The sequence below is a fragment of the Pelophylax lessonae genome, assembly GCF_965119305.1.
Source record: "Pelophylax lessonae genome assembly, chromosome: 10".
In the NCBI taxonomy this organism is placed as follows: Eukaryota; Metazoa; Chordata; class Amphibia; order Anura; family Ranidae; genus Pelophylax; species Pelophylax lessonae.
Genome location: NC_138777.1, coordinates 175,186,001 through 175,211,164, shown reverse-complemented (window position 1 = coordinate 175,211,164; position 25,164 = coordinate 175,186,001). Strand labels below are relative to the sequence as shown.

The 25,164-nt window shown below is 43.8% G+C and overlaps 1 protein-coding gene across 1 annotated transcript in view; it reads right to left on the bottom strand.

Moving 5' to 3' along the window:
• Positions 1-11,666, bottom strand: part of HSD11B2 (hydroxysteroid 11-beta dehydrogenase 2) — a 70,515-nt gene extending 58,849 nt beyond the window's left edge. The window contains exon 1 of the mRNA XM_082269657.1: positions 11,264-11,666. Coding sequence (XP_082125783.1) covers positions 11,264-11,540 — 277 coding nt within the window. The 5' untranslated portion in view covers positions 11,541-11,666. The remainder of the gene's footprint in view (positions 1-11,263) is intronic.
• Positions 11,667-25,164: the final 13,498 nt, after the last annotated feature.

Sequence of the window (25,164 nt, the reverse complement as noted above, 5' to 3'; positions counted from 1 at the left end):
GTTACAGAGAGCTGTGATTGAACACAGGAATAGTGAAAGAGTTAAGTCATTTTAGAATTTATTTTTACAGCGTCATTGTAAAAAATATTGGCCAAAGTGTTGGGGATCAGTATGTAATTGAAGAAGCACTTTTGGAAGAACACATTTTACCAGGGCCAAAGAGCAAATTGCTTAGTGACTTTCTGAGACCATCTAAGGTCAGGTTCAAGGCATTTACCATGTTTGCAGCAAGTCATATTCAGTTTTGACAGTGTGTAGCTATACCTCTTTTTCCATTTCTCATTGCTAACGAAACAATTAAATTCCCATGATTTTATTGTATAAAAAAAAAAACAACACTAAGAATAGCAACTGATCATGTATTATAACTACTCTGTAGTTACTTCCTTCAAATATCTTTGAATTGATGGCTGTGTAGGGTATCCTACTATGAAATATTTTTAATTGGCAAATGCAAGGTTTTTCAAGCCACTCCATCATAAGAAAATCAAGTGGACTGCCATTGCTGACCTTTCTTTTAAGTATTTTTAAGTTCCCTGGCTGTTGTGCTGAAGCTTTGGCTTTAATGCTTTTTGAGACACCACCCTGAAACAGATATAGAGAAAAGGACTTTTGACACTTATTTACAGCATGCTTGTTCGGGTCAAATCCATGTAACTAGCCATTATTCTCTTACGGTGGAGTCACTTTTAACAAATAAAGTGCAAATTGAAGCAATGATGCCCAAGGGACAGCCACTCGCAGCAACTTGCCAGGTTTCAGTTTTCACATAAGTGTTTGCCATATCTTCCTGCACTTTGTACAAAATCATTGTACTGCCTAATTAAATAAGCCTGAGTCGCTGATGGCAGCTCTTACGAACTAAGATAATTTACTGACAAACGTGTGTGACAGCGCAAAGCAATAGGTTCATCCCATGATCTACTCCTGCACATATTCACTTTCCATTCACTCCCGTAGCCAATTCATTGGCTGCAAAGAGCGAAGACAAATATCCTGTACTTCCAGGTAGGACGATCACATGACTCACTCCCCTCTCTCTCATGTGACAGTGCTGGTGCATGAGACATGGAGCTTTCACAACACTTTCTTCCCTAGCTTCTTACATTGAATGGAGCACCAGATGAGCAAAGGAAAAGTGAGCTTTAGATGCTGGAGTGGTCAGTTTTAAAGAAAACTTTGGAGTCCCTAAGAGGGGTGGGGATGCTTTCCGGTTGTTGTGCCCAGTGTTCTAGATATTCCATCTCCAGACCCGCATCCCCAGTGAGCTCAACTTTCAATGGGATATTAGTCACTTTGTTGGGACACCTCCCCCTGGTATTTACTGGATGCTTGATCCATCCCTATGGGGATGTGGTGTGTGTTTGCATACTCTTTTGGGGTCTATCGAGATGGTGCATATTGGTTTTTATTACATTAAATAAGGAAGTGATAATGATTTCCATGCTATGCCATTATTCTTTGTAGGGCTATACATTTATATTATTGCTGTGTTTGTTTCCTTATTTATTATTTTCTTCATCATTTTTGTTTTCATTAAATCTAGTATAGAAATGTTTTTTCTTTTTCTTTTCAAAATTTTCTTTCTTGATTTTTTATTGCCCCTCACTTTGTTAATTCAATTTACTTTCCTTAATATATTTGTTCTTAATTTTTTTTCAAAATATTCTAATTTTTCCCATTTCTGTCTGAAGATATGGGGTTCAGAGTTCTACTATATAACTTTAGGCCAACATTATCCAATGGTTCCCATATGTTCACTTCAATCAACAGTAATATAGCCATACTGAACCTAAGATTGACCTTAATTTCCTTACTTGTGGGCATGCACAATGGCCTTTTTATGATACTATTGGCCTGATGAAAAATATGAACAAAGGATACTGTGTTAAACCTACCATATCACAAGCCTGTGAGCATAAACACTTTTGTTGGCCTAATAAAATACATTATCACAGGTCTGCACAATGGCTAAGTGGTTTGTACACTTGCTATCTGCATGAAGTTTACATTTACAACATAGTAGTAATTGGTCTCCTTCCAAACTGACGCTAGTAGGGATATTAGGTTGTGAGCTCCCCTAGAGCACAAGAGCTGAGTAAATGAGAGTGTTACTCTGTGAAGCTGTGTAATATGATGGTTCTATATAAATACAACAAATAAATACATATGATATATGGGCTTCCATCTAGGACAGGCTTTCTCAACCTTTTTAACACAGTGGAACCCTTGAAATAACTTTTCAGGTCCTAGGGAACCGCTGCTGATAATAAAAATATCTAGAGCGCACCGAACATTATCATGAATTGTAAGTTGTGAATATAGAACTAAATAAAAGAATAAAGAATGTGGTGTACTTAAATGTATTGAAATAAATCATAATAATGCTATGGAGCAGATATTGGCTATGACTAATGAACATTTCACTATGTTTAAGGACTTGTAGTTTCCATGGATAGAGTTTTCTGATTCCCCCAAATAATTGCAATTTCTAAGCTGCTAGGCATTTTAAACACACTCATTTGAGACCACGTTAGACAATCCCTTTTCTGTCTCTCCCCCGTTTCTTCTCCTCATTCCCTCTACTTTACCTTGGAAAGCATGACACTTACTGTGACACTAAACCAGACTACAAAATGAGCTTTACTTCCAGGGAATAAAGCATTTTTTCTAGTTCCCATCAAGTCTGCATTGGTACCCAGCTGGATTCCTTCCTCTCCCCCTGTATTGATCTCATTTGAGAAGCTGCCCCAGTGGATACCTGAGCCCGTGAATGCTGCAAGTTCGTACTGTTTTGTTGTTCAAGTTTTACTCGTGCTAATTGTTACTCTCTCTGTGGATTGTACTCCATGTCATTAAGTCTACCATTATACCTGCAGTATTATATTTAAATGTTCTCCTTGGCTATTGTCATTGTGACATATCCTTCAGTAAAAATGTTATTCCTAAAAATAAAAAAAAGAGAGAATCGGTCAGAAAAGAAATGCAGAGCATGAAAATGGTACTGCTCCCTCGCATTGATGGTTAGTGGAAAAGTGCCCCCTTATATTGGTGGGTGATGTGTCCCCTTATATTGGTGGTCAGTGAAGTTCTATGTTAAATTGGTGGTCCAAAGAGTATAACCCCCTTAGACTGGTAGTAAGTGGAAAAGGTCCCCATTACACTGATGGTCAGTACAACGAATGCCCATTACATTGGTAATTCGTGAGAAGTGAGAATGCCACACTTTACAGAGAGCTGAACAGATCATTGGTGTCAGTTGTAACTTAGCTGAGAGGTAGAAATTGCTCAAAGAACCCCTAGCAAACCTCTAGAACCATAGTTGAGAAAGGCTGGTCCAGGGCAACAGCTGGTCCGCCTTGGATTGCCACCATAGTTATTGCACATGCTTTATGTACCCACCAGCTATTTGTGACTTGAATTATAAACCTAAAAAAAACCTTGCAAATGTGATGTTAGGCCAACAGAAAGTAGTAGGTTTGCAGGATTTATATTGGTCACGCTGGTGTCTATTGTATTATAGTGTGTTTCAAAGGCTTGGCATTAAATAGTTTTTTAATTGCTAGAAATAAGATATATATATTTTGTTCTTCATGAGGCCAAGAGAGTAAAGAATAAAAAAAAAAAAAAAAGAGTATAAATTAGGATAACGTCACCCAGAACATTATCCATGACAGATCAGCTTTCATTAAACTTTAAATAATGGCTAGTTGGTACCTAATTGTTATGCTTTTAAATTTCCAATATTTCTACCTAATGACTTCGCATTACGGATTACTTCGGGGTCTGTCCTAACTAGAAGAATGTGATCCTAACCACATGACTCACTTGGTCAAGCTTTTTCATGTGACAAGGGTGGACCGCGTATACAGTCATACAGTCAAAAGTCAGGCAACATGGAGGTTAAAGCAGATATAGAAAACTTGCAGCCACTAACAAAAAAAAAAGACTGAAGAATGACTCGGAGCTACATATGCTTTATCTGTGGCATTGGGATTCCAGCACTAACCTATTATAGTTAGGGCTGTAAACCAGGGATGAGATGTAAATTGACATTGCTCCATTCTGTAGTGTCTGTAGTTGAAACTGAAGCCCCGTAAAGGCAAGTATGGACCGGCTTTGAGTTTGTGGTGATGGCACCAGTTTGGCATCAGTTTGAGATGCTTTTTTATTTTTTATTTCAGGTACTTATATAGCGCTGTCAATTTACGCAGTGCTTTACATATACATTACACATTCACATCAGAGATCATTCAGAATTCACTGACAGGTGAATTTGACCTTCTACTTACCTGTATTTGAAGTTCTGTAAGCTAGAACTGTAAGGGAAATCTGCTTCATGTGAACAAAATCCTATTGATTCAGGCCCCAAAGCTGGTCACACATAAAGCAAATTCATGAGGGGATGGACAAAATTCTAGCCCTGGGTGCCCCTGTTGGCCACTAGGAGAAGCTAGGTGAAAAATTGGCAGTCAAATAGCAGCTGCATTCAATGAGAGGCAGCCATTGTACGGGTATTCTGACAGCCGCGGGTCAGAATACAATAGCTGTCAGGAGAGATCATTCCAATATTGGATCAATAGGTTTGTTTCATTAAGCCCCCAGTGAAGAATGAGAGAACTCTTACAATGTATGGCCAGCTTTAAAGAGTAATTCCACTTTTGTTGAGAAAAAAACATTCCACTCTGGGTGATCTATGTACATTGCAAGGATTTTAACAAACTTTGTTGCAGATTCCTAACTTTTGTTATTCTGAATAAATCATTGTGTATTTGCCTGTGTCCATGTGGAAAGTGGATTTAATGGGAGTAATTCATAATCATCAATCAGCTGCTGCACCTGCAGGGCTCTAATAAGGAAAATGTCAGGGTCTGCATGCCTTTAGACGTGATTTCATATTGAGAGTATCTGACCAAAAATTACATTTTTGTTGCAGGGGATGCCTGAAATCTTATTGGTAACTTAGTGAAGACTTCTGGGAAAATCAGTCACACGAGCAGGAAATTAAATATCCGAGGGATGTTCTGTACACCATCTATGTACAGAACACCTGCAGGTAGCCACATTGCATTGCATTTTATGGAAAATTACAGCTCTGCAGATTTAAAAGGAAAGGTCATTTTTAATAAAATTCAATTACAATATGACTTGTGTCCTAATTGTATATGCTATATTATTGGTATTTTTTTATTTGCTATTTTTTCTCCCCACGAAAGTGGAGTTATCCTTTAAGCCTGATGAACCGGTTGAAATTCACTTACTGGGTGGTCCTGTCCGCCCCTTTGAAAAATTCGAAAGAGTCAGATATAAAATTGTCAGGTAGACAATGGCTGCATTCAAATAGATACAGCTGATGTTCAGGTATTCTCACAGCCAGCAAACAAGGATCAGTCGCCCATTCTATTTGAACATCATCAATATACATAATATTGGCTAAAAACAGTAAAAATAGTATTCTTCTTTATACCAGTATATTTGTAGCTGACAGGTACTCACAGTAGAATCACATGCACTTTCATCTCCATCTGTGCCAGCAATATGCACTGAATAACCTGTTGCCTCAATGCATGTTACATAAGCTGCTACAAGTTGACCAAGCTGCCTAAAGCCATTTAGAAGCAAAAGCTAACCACCCTCTGGTACCTGTGTTTTGGCTAGGTCTCTAAACACAAACTGTGTGGTGGATTATATGGTAAAAATAATTATCAGGCAGGTTTTTTCCAGTGGCGTTTACAGGTAGCTCAGACAGATTCCTGTCTGGTCCAGCAGAAATTGGCCAGTCCTGAAGTTGTCCATGGTCTGGTGGCACCCTTATCCTATAGGCCACAGCTTAGCTCATGGCAACTGATCAGAACTCGTTTTCACTAATTTCTTTACAAGAAAGTTTGGTTGCTGTGGGTAGTAGTTTAAACATAATTGCTAAGTGGACTTGGAAAACTTGTATGTGGTACATCATTGGAGGTAGATATCAATGGACTCTGATCGAATGGGGGTCTGTAAGGGGGGGGGTACTGATATAAGATCTCTGATAAAATGGAGGGTCTCTAAGGAGGGATGCTGATTGCTGATCTAATAGTTAGATGGGCATCCAGCAATCCCCCTTAGAGACTCCCCCACCATTAGTTTAGAATCCCCTGATGTCAGTGCCTTCCTTAGAGACCTCCATTAGATTAGTGAGTCCTCCTTATATCAGATCCCTCTGTCTTAAAGACCCCCACTAGATTGACTTACCGGCAGGAGCTGCTTCAAGCCAGGTGGTGTGGGAGCCGGAGTTTTGAGGCAGAGCTGGGAAGTGCAGCGATTCCACTCCAGTGCTCTTTTCCTCCCACTGTGCGGTGGGAGAGGCAGGGGATTTAGGGAGAACATAGGCAGGTGATGGGCTGGTCCGACACAGAAATCCTAATTGGTGCACTGCAAGCAGAGCACCAAGATCTTGCCTCGGCGCTAGCTGGCTCTATCCCTGGCACAAAATTTGATTTTTTTGGATTTGTCCCAGGATGGTTGGACTGCATTGGAGGGATGTGTGTTTGGGTTTCAGGCGGACTGAAGCCTGGGTCAAACTCGGACAGGTGGCAACCCTAGATACAGTTTGTACAATCTTCTTCAGCTCGTTTACACCAGATTTAGTCGAACATGTTTTTAAATGCAGCACAAATGCATATGCAAGCAAAATGAATGTATTTCAAAGAGCCTAGTTTACACTATTGCAGGGCTTTCTGTGTGTTATACACAGTGGTGTATTTTGGTTTTGTGCTGCCCTAGGCAAGACTAAAATTGGACACCCCCTTTCCCCCTCCTATATAAATTTGCCCCACTCCTTCCTTTTTAACGGATGTGACTCCCTCCAAAATTGAAGGACTCCAAGTGCCAGCATGAACCCCTGAGATCTCACGAGAGGGGGGGTGAGAGGGGGGGTGGGTGAGGGAGAGAGAGACGGGGGAATGAGAGAGAGAGAGGGGGTGGTTGAGGAAGGGAGGGAGGGAGAGAGGGGGGGTGAGAAAGAGAGGGGGATGAGAGAGAGAGAAGGAGAGGGGGATGAAAGAGAGAGAGAGGGGGGGCGGTGAGAGAGAGAGAGAGGATGAGAGGGGGGATGAGAGAAGAGGGGGGTGAGAGAGAAAGAGAGAGGGAGAGAGAGAGGGGAGGGGAGAGAGAGAGAGAGAGAGAGAGAGAGGGGTGAGTGAGTGAGAGAGAGGGGGGTGAGAGAGAGAGAGGGGTGAGAGAGAGAGAGGGGGGGTGAGAGAGAGGAGGGGAGAGAGAGAGAGAGGGGTGAGTGAGTGAGAGAGAGGGGGGGTGAGAGAGAGAGGGGTGAGTGAGTGAGAGAGGGGGGGCGGTGAGAGAGAGAGAGGATGAGAGGGGGGATGAGAGAAGAGGGGGGTGAGAGAGAAAGAGAGAGGGAGAGAGAGAGAGAGGGGAGGGGAGAGAGAGAGGGGTGAGTGAGTGAGAGAGAGGGGGGGTGAGAGAGAGAGAGAGGGGTGAGTGAGTGAGAGAGAAGGGGGGTGAGAGAGAGGAGGGGAGAGAGAGAGGGGTGAGTGAGTGAGAGAGAGGGGGGTGAGAGAGAGAGGGGTGAGTGAGTGAGAGAGGGGGGGTGAGAGAGAGAGAGAGGTGGAAGAGGCGGCTCTAGCAACCAGTGGCCAAAAGTCTCAGGTGGAGGGGGGGGCGGCTTTTTTGCTGCCCCCCTGCAAAGTGCCGCCCTAGGCCTGGGCCTTGTCGGCTTAGGCCAAAATACAGCACTGGTTATACAGTATGTGTAAAAAGTACAGTATGCTGCATTTTTTCACACGTGAATGCATCAAGACACACATAAACTTACTGCAAATGTGTAGGCAGGTGCCTACAATGGAAATGTTATGTGAAGCAAGCCAGATTAGTCTGGTTAGGGAAGGGTTAAACCTATCTCTGGTTTCCTGGGCTTTTCTGGGCTCTGCCTCCTACCTGTGCTGTAAATAAAAAGGGGGGAGGCTCTGCTTACGGTGCTGCTGACTGCACATGGGAAGTTGAAAGAGGGCTGCTGCGCCATGTAGTCCCTTGGAATACCGAAACGTTGGAAGAATCTGGTAGCTTTGGAGGACACCAGTTAAGGACTACACCTATTAAGGTGCCTCTGCAGCCTCAACTTAGTCAGTTAGGGATGGAACTGTATTTCATTTGTATGGATATTGCCACAAGAGGAAGTTCTCAATAAAGTCTTTTGAAACATTCTAAGCCTGGTCTGACATTTTTAAAGGGCTGCATGGTAGAATATGGCGTATCAGAATAACAGCGTCTGTAAGGCACACACGGAGTACAGGAGTAAGGTCACTATCAAGGGTTGACTCGGTAGAAGAGTCAGAGCAGGAGAGTAGTTGCCCCTAGTAACCAGGAACTTGTGGGAAGTGTATAGCAGCTGGTCATAAATGGTATCATGGTAAAGGTGACAAGTTCTCCAGTAGTGAGTGGGTTTGTGACCTGGCTCCCTCCCTGGCAGTCACCTTTCCCAAAAGTATATGGGACCAAACCCATGTTACGCACACTACATATACCTAGACGCATGGTACGGAAGAGTGATGGAGTTAAGTAGGAGTACACATGAAGTCCACGCTAGGTGCATGCAGGGCCACTGAAAAGGCAGAACAACCAGTCCTGTTGTACTGGGCCCTGGCCTCATCAGCCTAACAGGGGGGCCCGGGACAGCTTTATTGTACATTTCTGCCTAAATAATACAATGATTTTACTAGACCACATGACTCTCATAGGCAGAGGCACGATGGCCTACATCCTCCTCATCCCCCTGGTCCCTGTTGTACTGGAGCTGACCAATCAGAATTGCTCTGATCCATCCTGAAAGCCCTGAAGAAAGAAGGGGAAGAAGAGCTGGGATTTTAAATCCCCAGACTACTACATTGGCTGCATGGGCACTGACAGCTCATCACCCATGGTAAGTATATATCAGTATCTGTGTTAGATAAACTCACATAATTATAAAATACAAATAGGCTTATTTACCAATACAATGTTAATAGCCAATCAGAGCAGCCCTATATCATTGTTGTGTCCACTATAAATTGCTGAAAGCCAATTCCTGATAGGCTTGCATAGGCTACTACACACTTCTACTTTGTGCATTTTTTTAAATCCCTACCTACATAACTAAAACAGAACATGCTAATAAGATGTTTTCATCAAACTAGTTAATTGGTCCTAAAATGAAGCATATGCAATGCATAACAAGTTAATGATAAGTCACCATTAGAATGCAATACATATTGTACTCTAATTGGAATGTTTCAAAACTAGAAAAGCCAGAATCCGAAGCAGCTAAACATGGCAACCAATCAGCTTCTATACTTCATTTTAAAGCTTAACTGATAAACCTGAAGATAGAAGCCGACTGGTTGCCATGCACAGCTGCCCCAGGTTCTGTTGGATCCGGTTCTGATAAATTCCCCTCATATTCAAAGGCACAGAACATGGTACAACTAATCATCAATAATTTCCCATCATTATTAAGGCTCCTAAACTGAGAAAAGCTGAATTCTAATTGGTGCTATAGGTTTCTACACTTCACCGCACTTTGTACTACCTCAATTAATATATAAATCTTAAAGTATAGTATATCTAAATGCAAGAACAAATGTAATATATTGCAGCTTGCCAGCCCTTAGATATGGTGTCTGCATTAGTTTTTTTCTTCAGTCTAAAAACATTTTCAGCAATTACAGAAATATACCTGTTGGTCCTGTCAGAAATCCAGTGTCATTGCATAGGACTGATATCTCAATGTTATCAGCCATCCCAGCTATTTTTTGTAAATGATAGAACGCCTTCCCCTATGTAACTGAGTTAAGGGGAAGTGATCTATAGTCCTGTGTTAGGGTGACAACACTGTTTCTCCATAGATACAGTACAGTGAGTGTCACCTTAGCAGAGAAAATGTGTTGCTGGCCGTATCACCAGGTGAAAATACATTTAAAAACCCAGAAAAAAGAAAACAAATGCAGCCCTCGTATACAATTGTAATCTGTGATGTGTTACATATTACATAATACTACAAATTTTTGCTCTTAGGTTTAGATTCAATGGAGGGTCTAGAAAGACTTCTGAAAACAGGTGGTCGAGCTGCGGTTTTACCTCTCCCCTCCTGACCACCCACCTAAAAGACTACATGCAACTGGCTACTACACACTTCTACAAATATAAACATCCGTCATAGTGATGCTTTGATTCATGGCTGCAAAAAAAATGATACCCCCTGTCACATTTAGTGGGTGGTACCGCTGTCAAACACGACCCGTTCAATTCCCCCTATTAGTCGTCTATCAAGCATAACACTGGAATCACTTGGCTGTCACACCCCCAGCAGTACTCTCTTTTGATTGGCTGAAGCATATATACAAAGCCATGTGCAGCGTGCTGTTCAATTACAAATCTAATTACAAACATTCTAAATCTACAGAAATTGGATTTGATGGAAACGACAGTGACATTACATTTTGAAACGACAGGTTTCAGGTATAAATGCTACAAGCACCCAGGATATGGGCTATATGGATGCTGATAACTGAAATAGTCAACCTATGATCAGGATAGAGAATATCAATTTAGTACAGTTAAGTTAGGTTGGCCATACATTATACAATTTTCTATTCAATTTCCTTTAGATTTACCTTCATCGATGTAGTGCAAGGGCCTGCCTGATGGCATACAATTTTAAAGTGTTTAGGTTTGCCTTCATATTATATGGTTTTGGTAAATCTAAAGGAAAATTGTATAATGTATTGGCAGTTTTTCATGTGTAAAAGCATCCGTGCAGTCTCTTCTTCTGCCTGAAGCACATCACACAAATAAAAATCTGATTGTACAATCACTTTTAGATCTACCAACAATATCTAGCTTGAAAATAGGAATAAGAAATAAAGGACAAGCAAATCGTTGCCAACATCCCCTCAATGTGCCAAATGTATACTTTGGGACTTTTTAGGCAACTAATCGTGACAGGATATCATAAAACATAATATATAACATAAAAGATACAAAAGATATAATGTTTTATGATATAATCCCAAAATTGGTTGCCTAAAAAGTCCCATGGAATAACAAAATATACAAATCTTCAAAACAAAAACGTAGTGTAGGGGCCTGCCTGGTTGGATACAAATTGATAGGATAGTACAGGTAGGTGCCCCCTTTATTACCTATCTAATATTTGGTAGATCTAAAGTTGATTGTACAGAGATTGTAATTTGTATGGTGAGCCTAACAAGTGAAGTGTGTGCAGAGCACTTACCTGTGATCAGCACGGCTTTTCCGGCCACGGGCAGCATTTTCCTGGGGGATGCAATACTCAGAACATACCAGCATGCCGAACTGAGCAGAATCATTCCTAGTAGGATGGGGAGGTACAGGTGGCAGAACCACTCAAACAGCACCAGCAGGAAGAAGTATACTAGCAGAGCCGGGGTCAGGACCATGTCAGAATGGGAAAATTTGAAAAAGACTAGGAGGGAGAAGAAGACCCAGACAGAGCCATAAGCCACCAGGGAGGGTGATGTGGACAGCTCCATAGCAGGCAGGCAGAGGGCACTGAGCAGAGATGGGCAGAGCAATGAGTATAGGGAACAGAAGTTGTGCACAAAGTCCAAGGAGTGTACAGTACACACACACAGTCACACACACACACACAAAATCACACACACAACACTAGCAGGCTATTTATAAAAGAGCAGACAGTACAGAAGGGAGGGAGTGGCCACTTGTAATCTGTACTCCAATGATTTCATGTTAATAGGAGTTCTCCAGGCTCTTTCTTTCCTCTATTGCACACACAAACTTCTCGGAACGGGGTTGTCAGAGGCGGGCTGGATTATTGGAGCTCCTGTCCAGGAGATCTCTGTTCATTCCTGCCAGCAGGCTGACAACCAGAATGCAGGAGTGCAGCTGCTGCTGATAACAACCTCTCTGATTCCAAGGACAGCAAGAAAGATTTGGTTACCTATATGATGATCCTAGGAGATCCTGCCTGGTGCTCTCTCCTCCTCCCTTCACAAACGATAAACTCTGGAAAAAAAAATGAGTCGATGACATGAGTGTCTTTTGCTTATTTAAAGGGGTTGATTTACTAAAGGCAAATAAACTGTGCACTTTGCAAAATGCAGTTGCACTCTGCAAGTGCAGTTGCTCCAGAGCTTAGTATATAAGCAGAAGCTCTGCTGACTTCCATCATCTAATCATGTGCAAGATTGGTATAGCCAGGGGTTGCCCCCACTAGACCCCCAGCATGAGGAGAATGGACTATCTCTGTACCAAGAAAATAATGCAGATTTATGTAATAAAAAAAAAGTTTTTTTCATTTTATTTCTACAAAAATTGGTTAACCACTTAAGCCCCGGAAGATTTTACCCCCTTCATGACCAGGGCCTATTTTGCGATTCGGCACTGCGTGACTTTAATGGACAATTGCGCAGTCGTGCGACGCTGTACCTAAACGAATTTGACGTCCTTTTTTTCCCACAAACAGAGCTTTCTTTTGGTGGTATTTGATCACCTGTGCGATTTTTTGATCATGCGCTATAAACAAAAAAAAGCGACAATTTTGCAAAAATAACAATATTTTTCAAATTTTTTTATATGAATTTCCCCCAAAAAAAATGTAAAAATCAAAATTTTTTAACATTTTAGGCCAATTTTTTTATATGAAATTCCCCAAAAAAAAAATGTAAAAATCAAAATTTTTTAACATTTAAGGCCATTTTTTTTTTTTTTTACCATATGTTTGGTAAAAAAAAAAAATCGCAAAAAGCGTATTTTGATTGGTTTGCGCAAAAGTTATTGCGTTTACTAACAAAGGAAAAGATTTTTGTCATTTTTGTTGTTTTTTTTTAACGCGTAATGGCGGCGATCTGCGATTTTTTTTGCGGGACTGCGACATTGGGGCGGACAGATCGGACCCTTGACTGACATTTTTGACACTTTTGGGATTACCAGTGACATTACTGCAGTAATCAGTGCTATACATATGCACTGTTACTGTAAAAATGACACTGGCAGTGAAGGGGTTAACTTTTTTTGAGAGGGAGGGGTTAAGTGTGTCCCTAGGGGCGTGTTTCTAACTGTGATAGGCTGTGGCTTGATGTGTAAGAACAGAGATCAACGGTCCTACATAGTAAAACCGTATGATCTCCATTCTTACACAAGGGAAATGACAGGCGGCTTTGTTTACATTAGCCGCCTGCCTTTCTCTCGGTGTAACGGACGATCGCGAGTGCCCGGCGCACATCAGGTCCGCCGGGCACACGCGCGGGAGAGTCCGTGACCGCGCGGGAGCGTGCCTCCGGCGGCGCGCGCTCGCTCCCTAGAGCCTCACAGGCTAGCGACGTAGCCCTACGTCGCTTTGCCTGTGAGGGGCTGACCGCCGCCGTAAATAGTCGTGCGGCAGTCGGCAAGTGGTTAAAAAAAAAGGACACATATCCATACATATAAAACAAACAATGCTTGCAACAACATTTGTATTACATAGGTATTGCTGGTGGGATGGAATCCCCAGATAAATCCAGAGGAAGTGTAAGGTATAGGGTGTAATTCATTCTTGATGTACAACCAATCTGGGGGTCTCAAACTGGTGGCCCTCCAGCTGTTGCAGAAATACAATTCCCATGAAGCATTGCAAGGCTGACAGGTAAAAGCATGACTCCCAGAGGCATGATGGGACTTGTAGTTCCGCAACAGCTGGAGTGCTGCCAGTTTGAGACCTCTGCTCTACATGTTTTGCACTTCTTCAGGAGTAACTAATTAATTACTTAATTTATTAATTAATTAATGAATCTGTAGTAAAAACAATACAACAGGTAATGAATTAACAAATACATAGTAATAGACATTGGTGGTGGGGAAAAAGAGATAACTGTCATTTTGTTGCTTACCTAGAGCGAACCAGCAGCCAAATGTAGTAGCAACAGCAGGGGAACCCAAAGGTACTCTCCTACGGCGGACACGGGGGATAACCGCAAGCACGCAAATCTATAAATTATTCAGAATAAAAGGTGGTTATATTACATGTGCCTGTTGGAATGCACCATCTCACTCTATAGTGAACCCGGAAAAGGAGATATCAAAATGCATGCCAAGCAATCATGTGCAAGCAAAATGCAGTTTATTTTCCGATTGGGTTATTCTTTGCAAAGTTAAACATTACCTCATTTACTAAGCTCTGGAGCAACTGCACTTGCAAATTGCACAGTCTATTTGCCTTAAGGTCCCATTCACACCTGAGTGGTATTCTGCTTGAAGCTTGTAGCTCTAAAACGCTCAACAAGCCAAAGCCTATTCATTTCAATGGCCTCTTTTCACATCTGAGCGTTCTGTGGCCTAAAGCAAAAGGCCTGTCACTCAGAAAAGGACATGAGCTTCTCTTTGGCAGATGACAAGTGTTTTTGGCCCCATAGACTTCAATAGAAACACCCAACTTGAGCGTTTATTGAGCGTATTGTTGCTCGTTTTCTGCTCAAACAGCAGTTCTCTACCCCTAATTTTCTTTCCCTTTCCTCCTCCTAGTGCAGGGGTGTCAAACTCAATTTCATCACGGGCCGCATCAGCAATATGGTTGCCCTCAATGGGCCGGTTATATCTGTAGGATTAGATGTCCAGAGCACCCCACGCCCCCTTAAACTCTTACATGAGATGTCAAGAAACCCCCACCATCAGAAGTCAAGAGTCACCCACTCTTCCTTACATCACAATGCTCCCCCTTACCTTGTAAGGGAAGTAGATGCGGGTGGATCTGGGAAGAAGTGCAGGGTCTGAAGGAGAACCAGAGTCTGCTGAATGCTGGGACCAGGGGAGGCAAAGGTAAGGTGGTGTTGCAGCCTGCACAGAGGTGCAGGATCTGTAGGAGGAGTTCTGCCCTCCTATCTGCTGCGGACTGCTGAGAAGGGGGGTGGGCAAAGACGAGCCTTTCTGCAGCTGCACAGAGAAGTGCAGGATCTGGCAAAGGAGTTCTGTCCTCTCTGCTGCTGACTACAGATACAAGATGGGGGCAGAAACAAGGGGGGTGCCGCAGGTGCAGGAGAGGTACGAGGGCCACATGAAATGGCCTGGGGGGCCGCATTCGGCCCACGGGCCTTGTGTTTGACACATGTGTCCTAGTGCTTTCTATTGGCTAAACAAAAATTCCTGAAGTTGTAAAACACGAGTAATACACTTCAAAAATGCTTTAAAAACGATTGTAAAAAGCTGCAAAAACACTATAAAAAATGCTCGAAAAAACATCTGTAAATTGCTACGCACAGGTGTGAATAGAGCCTTAGTAAATCAATCCTAAAGTGTTACTAAACTAAAAAAAAAAAAAAAAAAAAGATTCAAGTATGTATTCTTAAAAGAATAGTTTACCTTTTCACATACAATAAAAAGATGGACTAATGCCATACTTTGATCAAAATTCAGCTGGTTGAGCAGGGACTGGCTGAATTTCGTATGGGTAGGCTGGTTATATTCAAGTCAATCAATCAATTGACTTGTATATAACCAGCCTGTTGGAAATCTTTCTCTCGATCAGAGCTGCCAGCTATAGCCCGTGGTGTTGATCGGTGTATTCTGACACCGGGAAGTCTCCCTCTGTCAGAAGACAATAGCTCAGCGGGAGCGATTTCACCATCCTGATCAACTGCGTTGATGAGGGGAATTGAGACATTTTCTTTCATTTAGAGCCGGTTCACATTATTGCGGCTGCGGAGATCGCATGTAATTCGGAGCGCACTGCTCCTTCATTACATGCAATCTCATGTGCGAATGCGAATTCAGCCATACACTTTGTATGGCTGAATTTGCACTGTATCCGCACCAAAGATGCACAGGACCCTTTTTTTCAGCCGCATCAGGATCGGATCGCACAGTGGTTCACACTTGTGCAATCCGATCATGTGCGAACTGTCAGATCGCACTGCAATATGTGGTCAAACTGGGGGTGTCGTTAACATTTAATTGACACCCCCTGCGTATCGCATATGGCAGTGTGAACTGCCAGATGTGCGGATGCGATACGGGAACAGGCTGCGAATTCGCAGCCTTCCCGCATCGCACAAGTGTGAACCGAGCCTCAACCTGCTGGTTGAATGAAAAAAAAAAAACAACGCTCAGGTATAGCCAGCCTAAGAGCGCCATAGATGGAGCAATTTTCTTTCCTGCAAAGGAGAAAAAAATCACTTGATTCCCCTATCAACACAGTCAGTGTTGATGGGGGAATCCCTACCGCAGAGTCATTGGGTTCTCCCGTCAATTGCTAGCAGCTATATCAGTGGCTGACAATAATCACATAAAAAATCTGACAGGCTGGTTGTACCCAAGTTAATCGATGGATCAACTTGGGTATATTTAGCTTGCCCATACATCGAATCTTCGCCGGTTCCTGCTGATGAGCTGTCAAAACTAGAACGTGAGTGATAGCTAGGGACCATGTGTATGCAGGTTCCAGTGAGAACCAGTCCCTTAGCACCTTGGATGATAAGCTTTCACTGCCCATGCTTGATGATGTAGGGGTCCTGACATTTGGAAACTGCACCCTTCTGTGCCCTTCTCTCTTCCAGGCTGCATCCTTGAAAAAAGTGGGCTCTGAGATATTCCCATTGGTCAGCGCACATAACCACTGCTTCCTCACCACTGCAAGCATTATGATGCTTCACAGCCTCCTGGTTCTACTGCGTATTTCAAATGTCCAGACCTCTACACCAGCTGGCATGGGTGACAGGAGGTAATCATTGACAGAGATAAAGCTAGGTTCACAGGAATGCACGCAAAATTGTGCTCGCACAAAAAAATGAGCATCCTATTTGCAGGTGCATAACAATGCCAATAATTGTTAATGGCACCCTAATTGCAAGACAAAGTACCATGTCCTTTGGTGTGGTGTGTTTTTTTTTCTTTTTTTAAAGAGGGTTATGCACTTTACAAGGTAAAAAGGAGAAGAGCGCACAGCCGCCCTAGCATAATACTGTTTTTACTGAGAAAATACAGGCAGCGTGATAAAATAAAACTCACATTTGGAAGAACAAACATGGGCGTATAAAGAATGTGGCATGTACAGTATCTCACAAAAGTGAGTACACCCCTCACATTTTTGTAAATATTTTATTATATCTTTTCATGTGACAACACTTACGAAATGACACTTTGCTACAATGTAAATGTGAGTGTACAGCTTGTATAAGAGCCGGTTCACATTAGTGCGACTTGTCAGGCGACTTGTCAGCCTGACAAGTCGCGCTCCCTCGCGGTCCATTGAACACTACAGGACCCATTCTAATAGGAGCGACACAAGTCGCTCCAACTTAGAAAAAGGGTCCTGTACTATTTCGGGGCGACCTCGGAGCGACTTGCATAGACTTCCATTATGTGAAGTCCCTGCAAGTCACTCCGAAGTTGTGGGGCAATGTAATGCACAAGTCACCCCCGAAGTAGTAAGGAGTCGTGTCGCCTCAGTGTGAACAGTCCAAAGTGAAAATGTCCAAATTGGGCCCAATTAGCCATTTTTCCTCTCTGGTATCATCTGAATCATTAGTGTTTCAAGGTCTCAAGTGCTTGCCTTTAACCACTTGCCGACCGGCCACAGTACATATACAGTATCTCACAAAAGTGAGTACACCCCTCACATTTTTGTGAGTATTTTATTATATCTTTTCATGTGACAACACTGAAGACATAACACTTTGCTACAATGTAAAGTAGTGAGTGTACAGCTCACTATATACTTATATAACAGTGTAAATTTGCTGTCCCCTCAAAATAACTCAACACACAGCCATTAATGTCTAAACTGCTGGCAACAAAAGTGAGTACACCCCTAAGTGAATATGTCCAAATTGGCCTCAATAGCCATTTTCCAACCCCGGTGTCAAGTGACTCATTAGTGTTACAAGGTCTCAGGTGTGAATGGGGAGCAGGTGTGTTCACTTTTGGGAGATACTGTAGGTGTACACCCCTCTCCTGGATCGCCGCTGCAAGAAATTTGACGCTGACAACCTCCACCTCCAACCCAAACGGTGACTTCTGGATCCTCCTCTGCTGGGCTCAAGCGTGTTCACTGGAGTGCGCATGTCCCCAGACCAGCTGGCGCTGCGCATGAGCGTGGTGAACTCCTGGAAGACACGGGGAAGGGGAGAGAGAGAGTGATGGATAGGTCGATGTACGACCAAGTTGGTTGCTTTGAAAACGCATTTAGGAGGCATGGCCACAGTGACCTAAGGAAGGAGGCCACGCCTCCAAAACGCATTGTCAAAGCAACCAACTTGGTCGTGCATCGACCTATCCATCTCTCTTTCTCCCCTTCCCTGTGTCTTCCGGGAGTTCACCATGCTCATGCGCAGCAGCGGCTGGTCTGGGTGCAGGCACACTCCAGTAAACACGCTAGAGCCCAGCACAGGAGGACCCGAAAGCCACCGTTTGGGTTGGAGGTGGAGGTGGAGGTTGTCAGCGTCAAGCTTCTTGCAACGGCCATTCAGGAGAGGGGTGTACACCTATATAGAACATTCTTTATGCGCCCATGTTTGTTCTCCCAAATGTGAGTTTTTTTTTATCAAGCTTCCTGTATCTTCTCAATAAAAACAGTATTATGCTAGGGCTGCCACGCACTCTTCTACTTTTTACCTTGTACAGATTCTCTTTTCCAGCGCCCAGTGGATATTTAGGAGAGCTGCAATGACCTGGCATTGGAAGCCTCTCCCAAAAGAACTATCAGCCAGCCTTGATGTGAATTATTGATCAGTGCTTAAACTGGTGACTTTTATTGGTTTTGGTCATGCACTTTAGAATCAGATGCAGTAGGCACACAGCAACACACGTTCGCTGCAGCTTTAGACAAATGTAAACCTAGCCTGAGTGGGGTTTGGGGGTGGCATTTTTTTGTGAAAAGATGAACTATTTAAGGATAGGTTTACACTAGCCTGCATAGTAAAACACAGCGTTTTACTGCGCAGTTCATCATCAGGGTCAGCTTCTGCAGGGAGCAGTGCGATGCATAGGGGTGCGCAGCCTATTGCATTAGGGTGTGCACCCCAAATGTCTTAACCACTTAAGCCCCGGAAGATTTTACCCCCTTCCTGACCAGGTTTTTTTTTGCGATTTGTTACTGCGTGACTTTAACGGACAATTGCGCGGTCGTGCGACGATGTACCTAAACGAATTTGACGTCCTTTTTTTCCCACAAACAGAGCTTTCTGGTGGTATTTGATCACCTAATAACAAAATAACAATATTTTTGACATTTTTTTATATGAAATTCCCCCCCAAAAAAAGGTGAAAATCAAAATTTTTTAAAATTTTTGGCCAATTTGTTTTCTGCTACATATGTTTGGTTAAAAAAAATTGCAAAAAGCGTATTTTGATTGGTTTGCGCAAAAGTTATTGCGTTTACTAACTAAGGGAAAGATTTCTGTCATTTTTGGTGTTTTTTTTTTTAACGCGTAATGGCGGCGATCTGCGATTTTTTTTTGCGGTACTGCGACATTGCGGTGCACAGATCGGACCCTTGACTGACGTTTTTGAAACTTTTGCGGTTACCAGTAACATTACTGCAGTAATCAGTGCTATACATATGCACTGTTACTGCAAAATGACACTGGCAGGGAAGGGGTTAACTTTATTGGGGAGGGAGGGGTTAAGTGTGTCCCTAGGGGCGTGCTTTTTACTGTGATTGGCTGTGGCTACTAGTGTAAGAACAGTGATAAACGGTCCTACATAGTAGAACCGTATGATCACTGTTTCCACACAGAGGAGAATGACAGGCGGCTTGTTTACATCAGCCGCCTGAATTTCTCCCTCTGCACCGACGATCGGCGAGTGACCGGCGGACATCGGGTCCGCCGGTCACACGCACTGACTTCCCTGTGAACGAGCCGCGGGGGGGGGGGGCGCTATTGGCTCACAAGGAAGTGACAGGCAAGTGACGTAGATCTACGTCACTTTGCCTGGCCGGGGCTGACCGCCGCAGTAAATAGTTGTGCGGCGGTCGGCAACCGGTTAAAACATGGATGGTGTTAGTTAGGTCAGTGGATGGTGTCAGTAGAGCAGTGGAGTTGTCAGTAGAGCAGAGGTTGGTGTCAGTAGAGCAGTGGACTTGTCAGTAGAGCAGAGGTTGGTGTCAGTAGAGCAGTGGACTTTTCAGTAGAGCAGAGGTTGGTGTCAGTAGAGCAGTGGACTTGTCAGTAGAGCAGAGGTTGGTGTCAGTAGGGCAGTGGACTTGTCAGTAGAGCAGAGGTTGGTGTCAGTAAGGCAGTGGACTTGTCAGTATAGCAGAGGTTGGTGTCAGTAGAGCAGTGGACTTGTCAGTAGAGCAGAGGTTGGTGTCAGTAGGGCAGTGGACTTGTCAGTAGAGCAGAGGTTGGTGTCAGTAGGGCAGTGGACTTGTCAGTAGAGCAGAGGTTGGTGTCAGTAGGGCAGTGGACTTGTCAGTAGAGCAGAGGTTGGTGTCAGTAGAGCAGTGGACTTGTCAGTAGAGCAGAGGTTGGTGTCAGTAGAGCAGTGGACTTGTCAGTATAGCATAGGTTTGTGTCAGTAGGGCAGTGGACTTGTCAGTAGAGCAGAGGTTGGTGTCAGTAGGGCAGTGGACTTGTCAGTAGAGCAGAGGTTGGTGTCAGTAGAGCAGTGGACTTGTCAGTAGAGCAGAGGTTGGTGTCATTATGGCAGTAGACTTGTCAGTAGAGCAGAGGTTGGTGTAGGTAGATCAGTGGACTTGTCAGTATAGCAGAGGTTGGTGTCATTATGGCAGTAGACTTGTCAGTAGAGCAGAGGTTGGTGTAAGTAGATCAGTGGACTTGTCAGTATAGCAGAGGTTGGTGTCAGTAGAGCAGTGGACTTGTCAGTAGAGCAGAGGTTGGTGTCAGTAGAGCAGTGGACTTGTCAGTAGAGCAGAGGTTGGTGTCAGTAGAGCAGTGGACTTGTCAGTAGAGCAGAGGTTGGTGTCAGTAGAGCAGTGGACTTGTCAGTATAGCAGAAGTTGGTGTCAGTAGGGAAGTGGACTTGTCAGTAGAGTAGAGGTTGGTGTCAGTAGAGCAGTGGACTTGTCAGTATAGCAGAGGTTGGTGTCAGTAGAGCAGTGGACTTGTCAGTATAGCAGAGGTTGGTGTCAGTAGAGCAGTGGACTTGTCAGTAGAGCAGAGGTTGGTGTCAGTAGAGCAGTGGACTTGTCAGTAGAGCAGAGGTTGGTGTCAGTAGAGCAGTGGACTTGTCAGTATAGCAGAGGTTGGTGTCAGTAGGGCAGTGAACTTGTCAGTAGAGCAGAGGTTGGTGTCAGTAGAGCAGTGGACTTGTCAGTAGAGCAGAGGTTGGTGTCAGTAGAGCAGTGGACTTGTCAGTAGAGCAGAGGTTGGTGTCAGAAGAGCAGTGGACTTGTCAGTAGAGCAGAGGTTGGTGTCAGTAGGGCAGTGAACTTGTCAGTAGAGCAGAGGTTGATGTCAGTAGAGCAGTGGACTTGTCAGTAGAGCAGAGGTTGGTGTCAGTAGGGCAGTGCACTTGTCAGTAGAGCAGAGGTTGGTGTCAGTAGAGCAGTGGACTTGTCAGTAGAGCAGAGGTTGGTGTCAGTAGGGCAGTGAACTTGTCAGTAGAGCAGAGGTTGGTGTCAGTAGAGCAGTGGACTTGTCAGTAGAGCAGAGGTTGGTGTCAGTAGGGCAGTGAACTTGTCAGTATAGCAGAGGTTGGTGTCAGTAGAGCAGTGGACTTGTCAGTAGAGCAGAGGTTGGTGTCAGTAGGGCAGTGAACAGTGTCGGTAGTTTTTTATTTTTATCATTTTATTTATTTTTTTAATATGTTTTATAATTTTGTTTAGGAGAACCGTTGGGGGCCCTTGGTGAAATAAAAGCAGAAGGAATTTGCACCGCACAGGATGATTAGGGTGTGCCCAGGCGCAACCGACACACCCCCTGTGTACCCCTATGATGCGATGCATGTTTCAGCATATTGCACTACTTACTTCTAGTGTTGAGCGAACACGGACTGTATTATTCGTGTTCGTACCGAATAATTGGATTTTTTGTACCCGAACACGGACACGGACACTTTACTGTATGTTCGGGTAAAAATCCGTGTTCGGTCGTTTTATTTCCGGGTTTTGCATGCTTTGGCGCTCTTTTCATGGCGGGCTTTCAACAGCCAATCAACAATCGTTTAACTGGTGTGCCTTAAGCCATCCCAGCCATGCCTGCAAATGTCTCAGTAGCTGTGATTGGCCGTCTGAAGCATGTGACCAAGTCTTTATAAGTTCCAGGCAGCCGCAGCGTCTTCATTCTGCTGCTTAGATCAGGGACAGAGCACACATCAACGTGCTGCCTGCTGATTAGGGAAAGACAGGCAGGAAAAAACCATTTGTGTCCAGATAGAATTGAGGGACAGGTCGAAGTGTTTAGGCAGGGCGAGTTGTAGGCATTTTAGGGATAGAGTCTGCTGAATTATAGGGTCAGTGTCTTCTACAAAGTACAATCGATATTGCTGTGTGGGGGGTGGGGTCTGCACTCAATCCTGATCTACGATCTCTTCTCAATCCTGTTAGGGAGAGGCTGCTGCTGCTGAATTTTAGGGAAACTGTGTTCTACAAACTACAATCGATATTGCTGTGTGGTGTGGGATAGGAGATAGGCAGGTGTCAGTGATCCACATCCATTTTTCTGTGTGTGAGCTGCAGTGAACACAATCTTTTTGGGCTGCAGTGAACACAATCTTTTTGGGGTGCAGTGAACAACGTCCTTTTTGGGGTGCAGTGAACAAAATCTTTTTGGGGTGCAGTGAACAAAATCCTTTTTGGGGTGCAGTGAACAACATCCTTTTTGGGGTGCAGTGAACACAATCTTTTTGGGGTGCAGTGAACAAAATCCTTTGTGGGGTGCAGTGAACACAATCTTTGTGGGGTGCAGTGAACACAATCTTTTTGGGGTGCAGTGAACAACATCCTTTTTGGGGTGCAGTGAACAAAATCCTTTTTGGGGTGCAGTGAACACAATCTTTTTGGGGTGCAGTGAACAAAATCCTTTGTGGGGTGCAGTGAACACAATCTTTGTGGGGTGCAGTGAACACAATCTTTTTGGGGTGCAGTGAACAAAATCCTTTTTGGGGTGCAGTGAACAACATCCTTTTTGGGGTGCAGTGAACAAAATCCTTTTTGGGGTGCAGTGAACAACATCCTTTTTGGGGTGCAGTGAACAAAATCCTTTTAGGGTGCAGTGAACACAATCTTTGTGGGGTACAGTGAACAGAATCTTTGTGGGGTGCAGTGAACACAATCTTTGGGGGGTACAGTGAACACAATCTTTTTGGGGTGCAGTGAACAAAATCCTTTGTGGGGTGCAGTGAACACAATCTTTGGGGGGTGCAGTGAACTCAATCTTTTTGGGGTGCAGTGAACAAAATCCTTTGTGGGGTGCAGTGAACACAATCTTTGTGGGGTGCAGTGAACACAATCTTTTTGGGGTGCAGTGAACAAAATCCTTTTTGGGGTGCAGTGAACACAATCTTTGTGGGGTGCAGTGAACACAATCTTTTTGGGGTGGAGTGAACAAAATCCATTTTGGGGTGCAGTGAACAACATCCTTTTTGGGGTGCAGTGAACAAAATCGTTTTGGGGTGCAGTGAACACAATCTTTTTGGGGTGCAGTGAACAAAATCCTTTGTGGGGTGCAGTGAACACAATCTTTGTGGGGTGCAGTGAACACAATCTTTTTGGGGTGCAGTGAACAAAATCCTTTTTGGGGTGAAGTGAACAACATCCTTTTTGGGGTGCAGTGAACAAAATCCTTTTTGGGGTGCAGTGAACACAATCTTTTTGGGGTGCAGTGAACAAAATCCTTTGTGGGGTGCAGTGAACACAATCTTTGTGGGGTACAGTGAACAGAATCTTTGTGGGGTGCAGTGAACACAATCTTTGGGGGGTACAGTGAACACAATCTTTTTGGGGTGCAGTGAACAAAATCCTTTGTGGGGTGCAGTGAACACAATCTTTGGGGGGTACAGTGAACACAATCTTTTTGGGGTGCAGTGAACAAAATCCTTTGTGGGGTGCAGTGAACACAATCTTTGTGGGGTGCAGTGAACACAATCTTTTTGGGGTGCAGTGAACAAAATCCTTTTTGGGGTGCAGTGAACAACATCCTTTTTGGGGTGCAGTGAACAATCTTTTTGGGGTGCAGTGAACAAAATCCTTTGTGGGGTGCAGTGAACACAATCTTTGTGGGGTACAGTGAACAGAATCTTTGTGGGGTGCAGTGAACACAATCTTTGGGGGGTACAGTGAACACAATCTTTTTGGGGTGCAGTGAACAAAATCCTTTGTGGGGTGCAGTGAACACAATCTTTGGGGGGTACAGTGAACACAATCTTTTTGGGGTGCAGTGAACAAAATCCTTTGTGGGGTGCAGTGAACACAATCGTTGTGGGGTGCAGTGAACACAATCTTTTTGGGGTGCAGTGAACAAAATCCTTTTTGGGGTGCAGTGAACAACATCCTTTTTGGGGTGCAGTGAACACAATATTTTTGGGGTGCAGTGAGCAAAATCCTTTGTGGGGTGCAGTGAACACAATCTTTGTGGGGTACAGGGAACAGAATCTTTGTGGGGTGCAGTGAACACAATCTTTGGGGGGTACAGTGAACACAATCTTTTTGGGGTGCAGTGAACAAAATCCTTTTAGGGTGCAGTGAACACAATCTTTGTGGGGTGCAGTGAACAAAATCCTTTTTGAGGTGCAGTGAACACAATCTTTGTGGGGTGCAGTGAACACAATCTTTGTGGGGTACAGTGAACACAATCTCATACTTCTGAACATTTGAGGGTGCTGCCTGTTCCATACTCCTCCTCCTACTGCTCAACCATCCTTTTAGGGGTACAAACAATAGTAATTGGGGCCTAGTGTGGTGGTGTACGTGTGAGATACATACACTTTCTTTTTGATCATATTTTCTATTCCGCTATTCAATTAAATCCTTTGGGGATCAATTAAATTGCGTGATAGTCTGTGTCGGTACGTGTGAGATCCACCTTTCCAAGTTTTTGGGGTTCATCTCATACTTCTGAAGATTTGAGGGTGCTGCCTGTTCCATGCTCCTCCTCCTACTGCTCAACCATCCTTTTAGGGGTACAAACAATAGTAATTGGGGCCTAGTGTGGTGGTGTACGTGTGAGATACATACACTTTCTTTTTGATCATATTTTCTATTCCGCT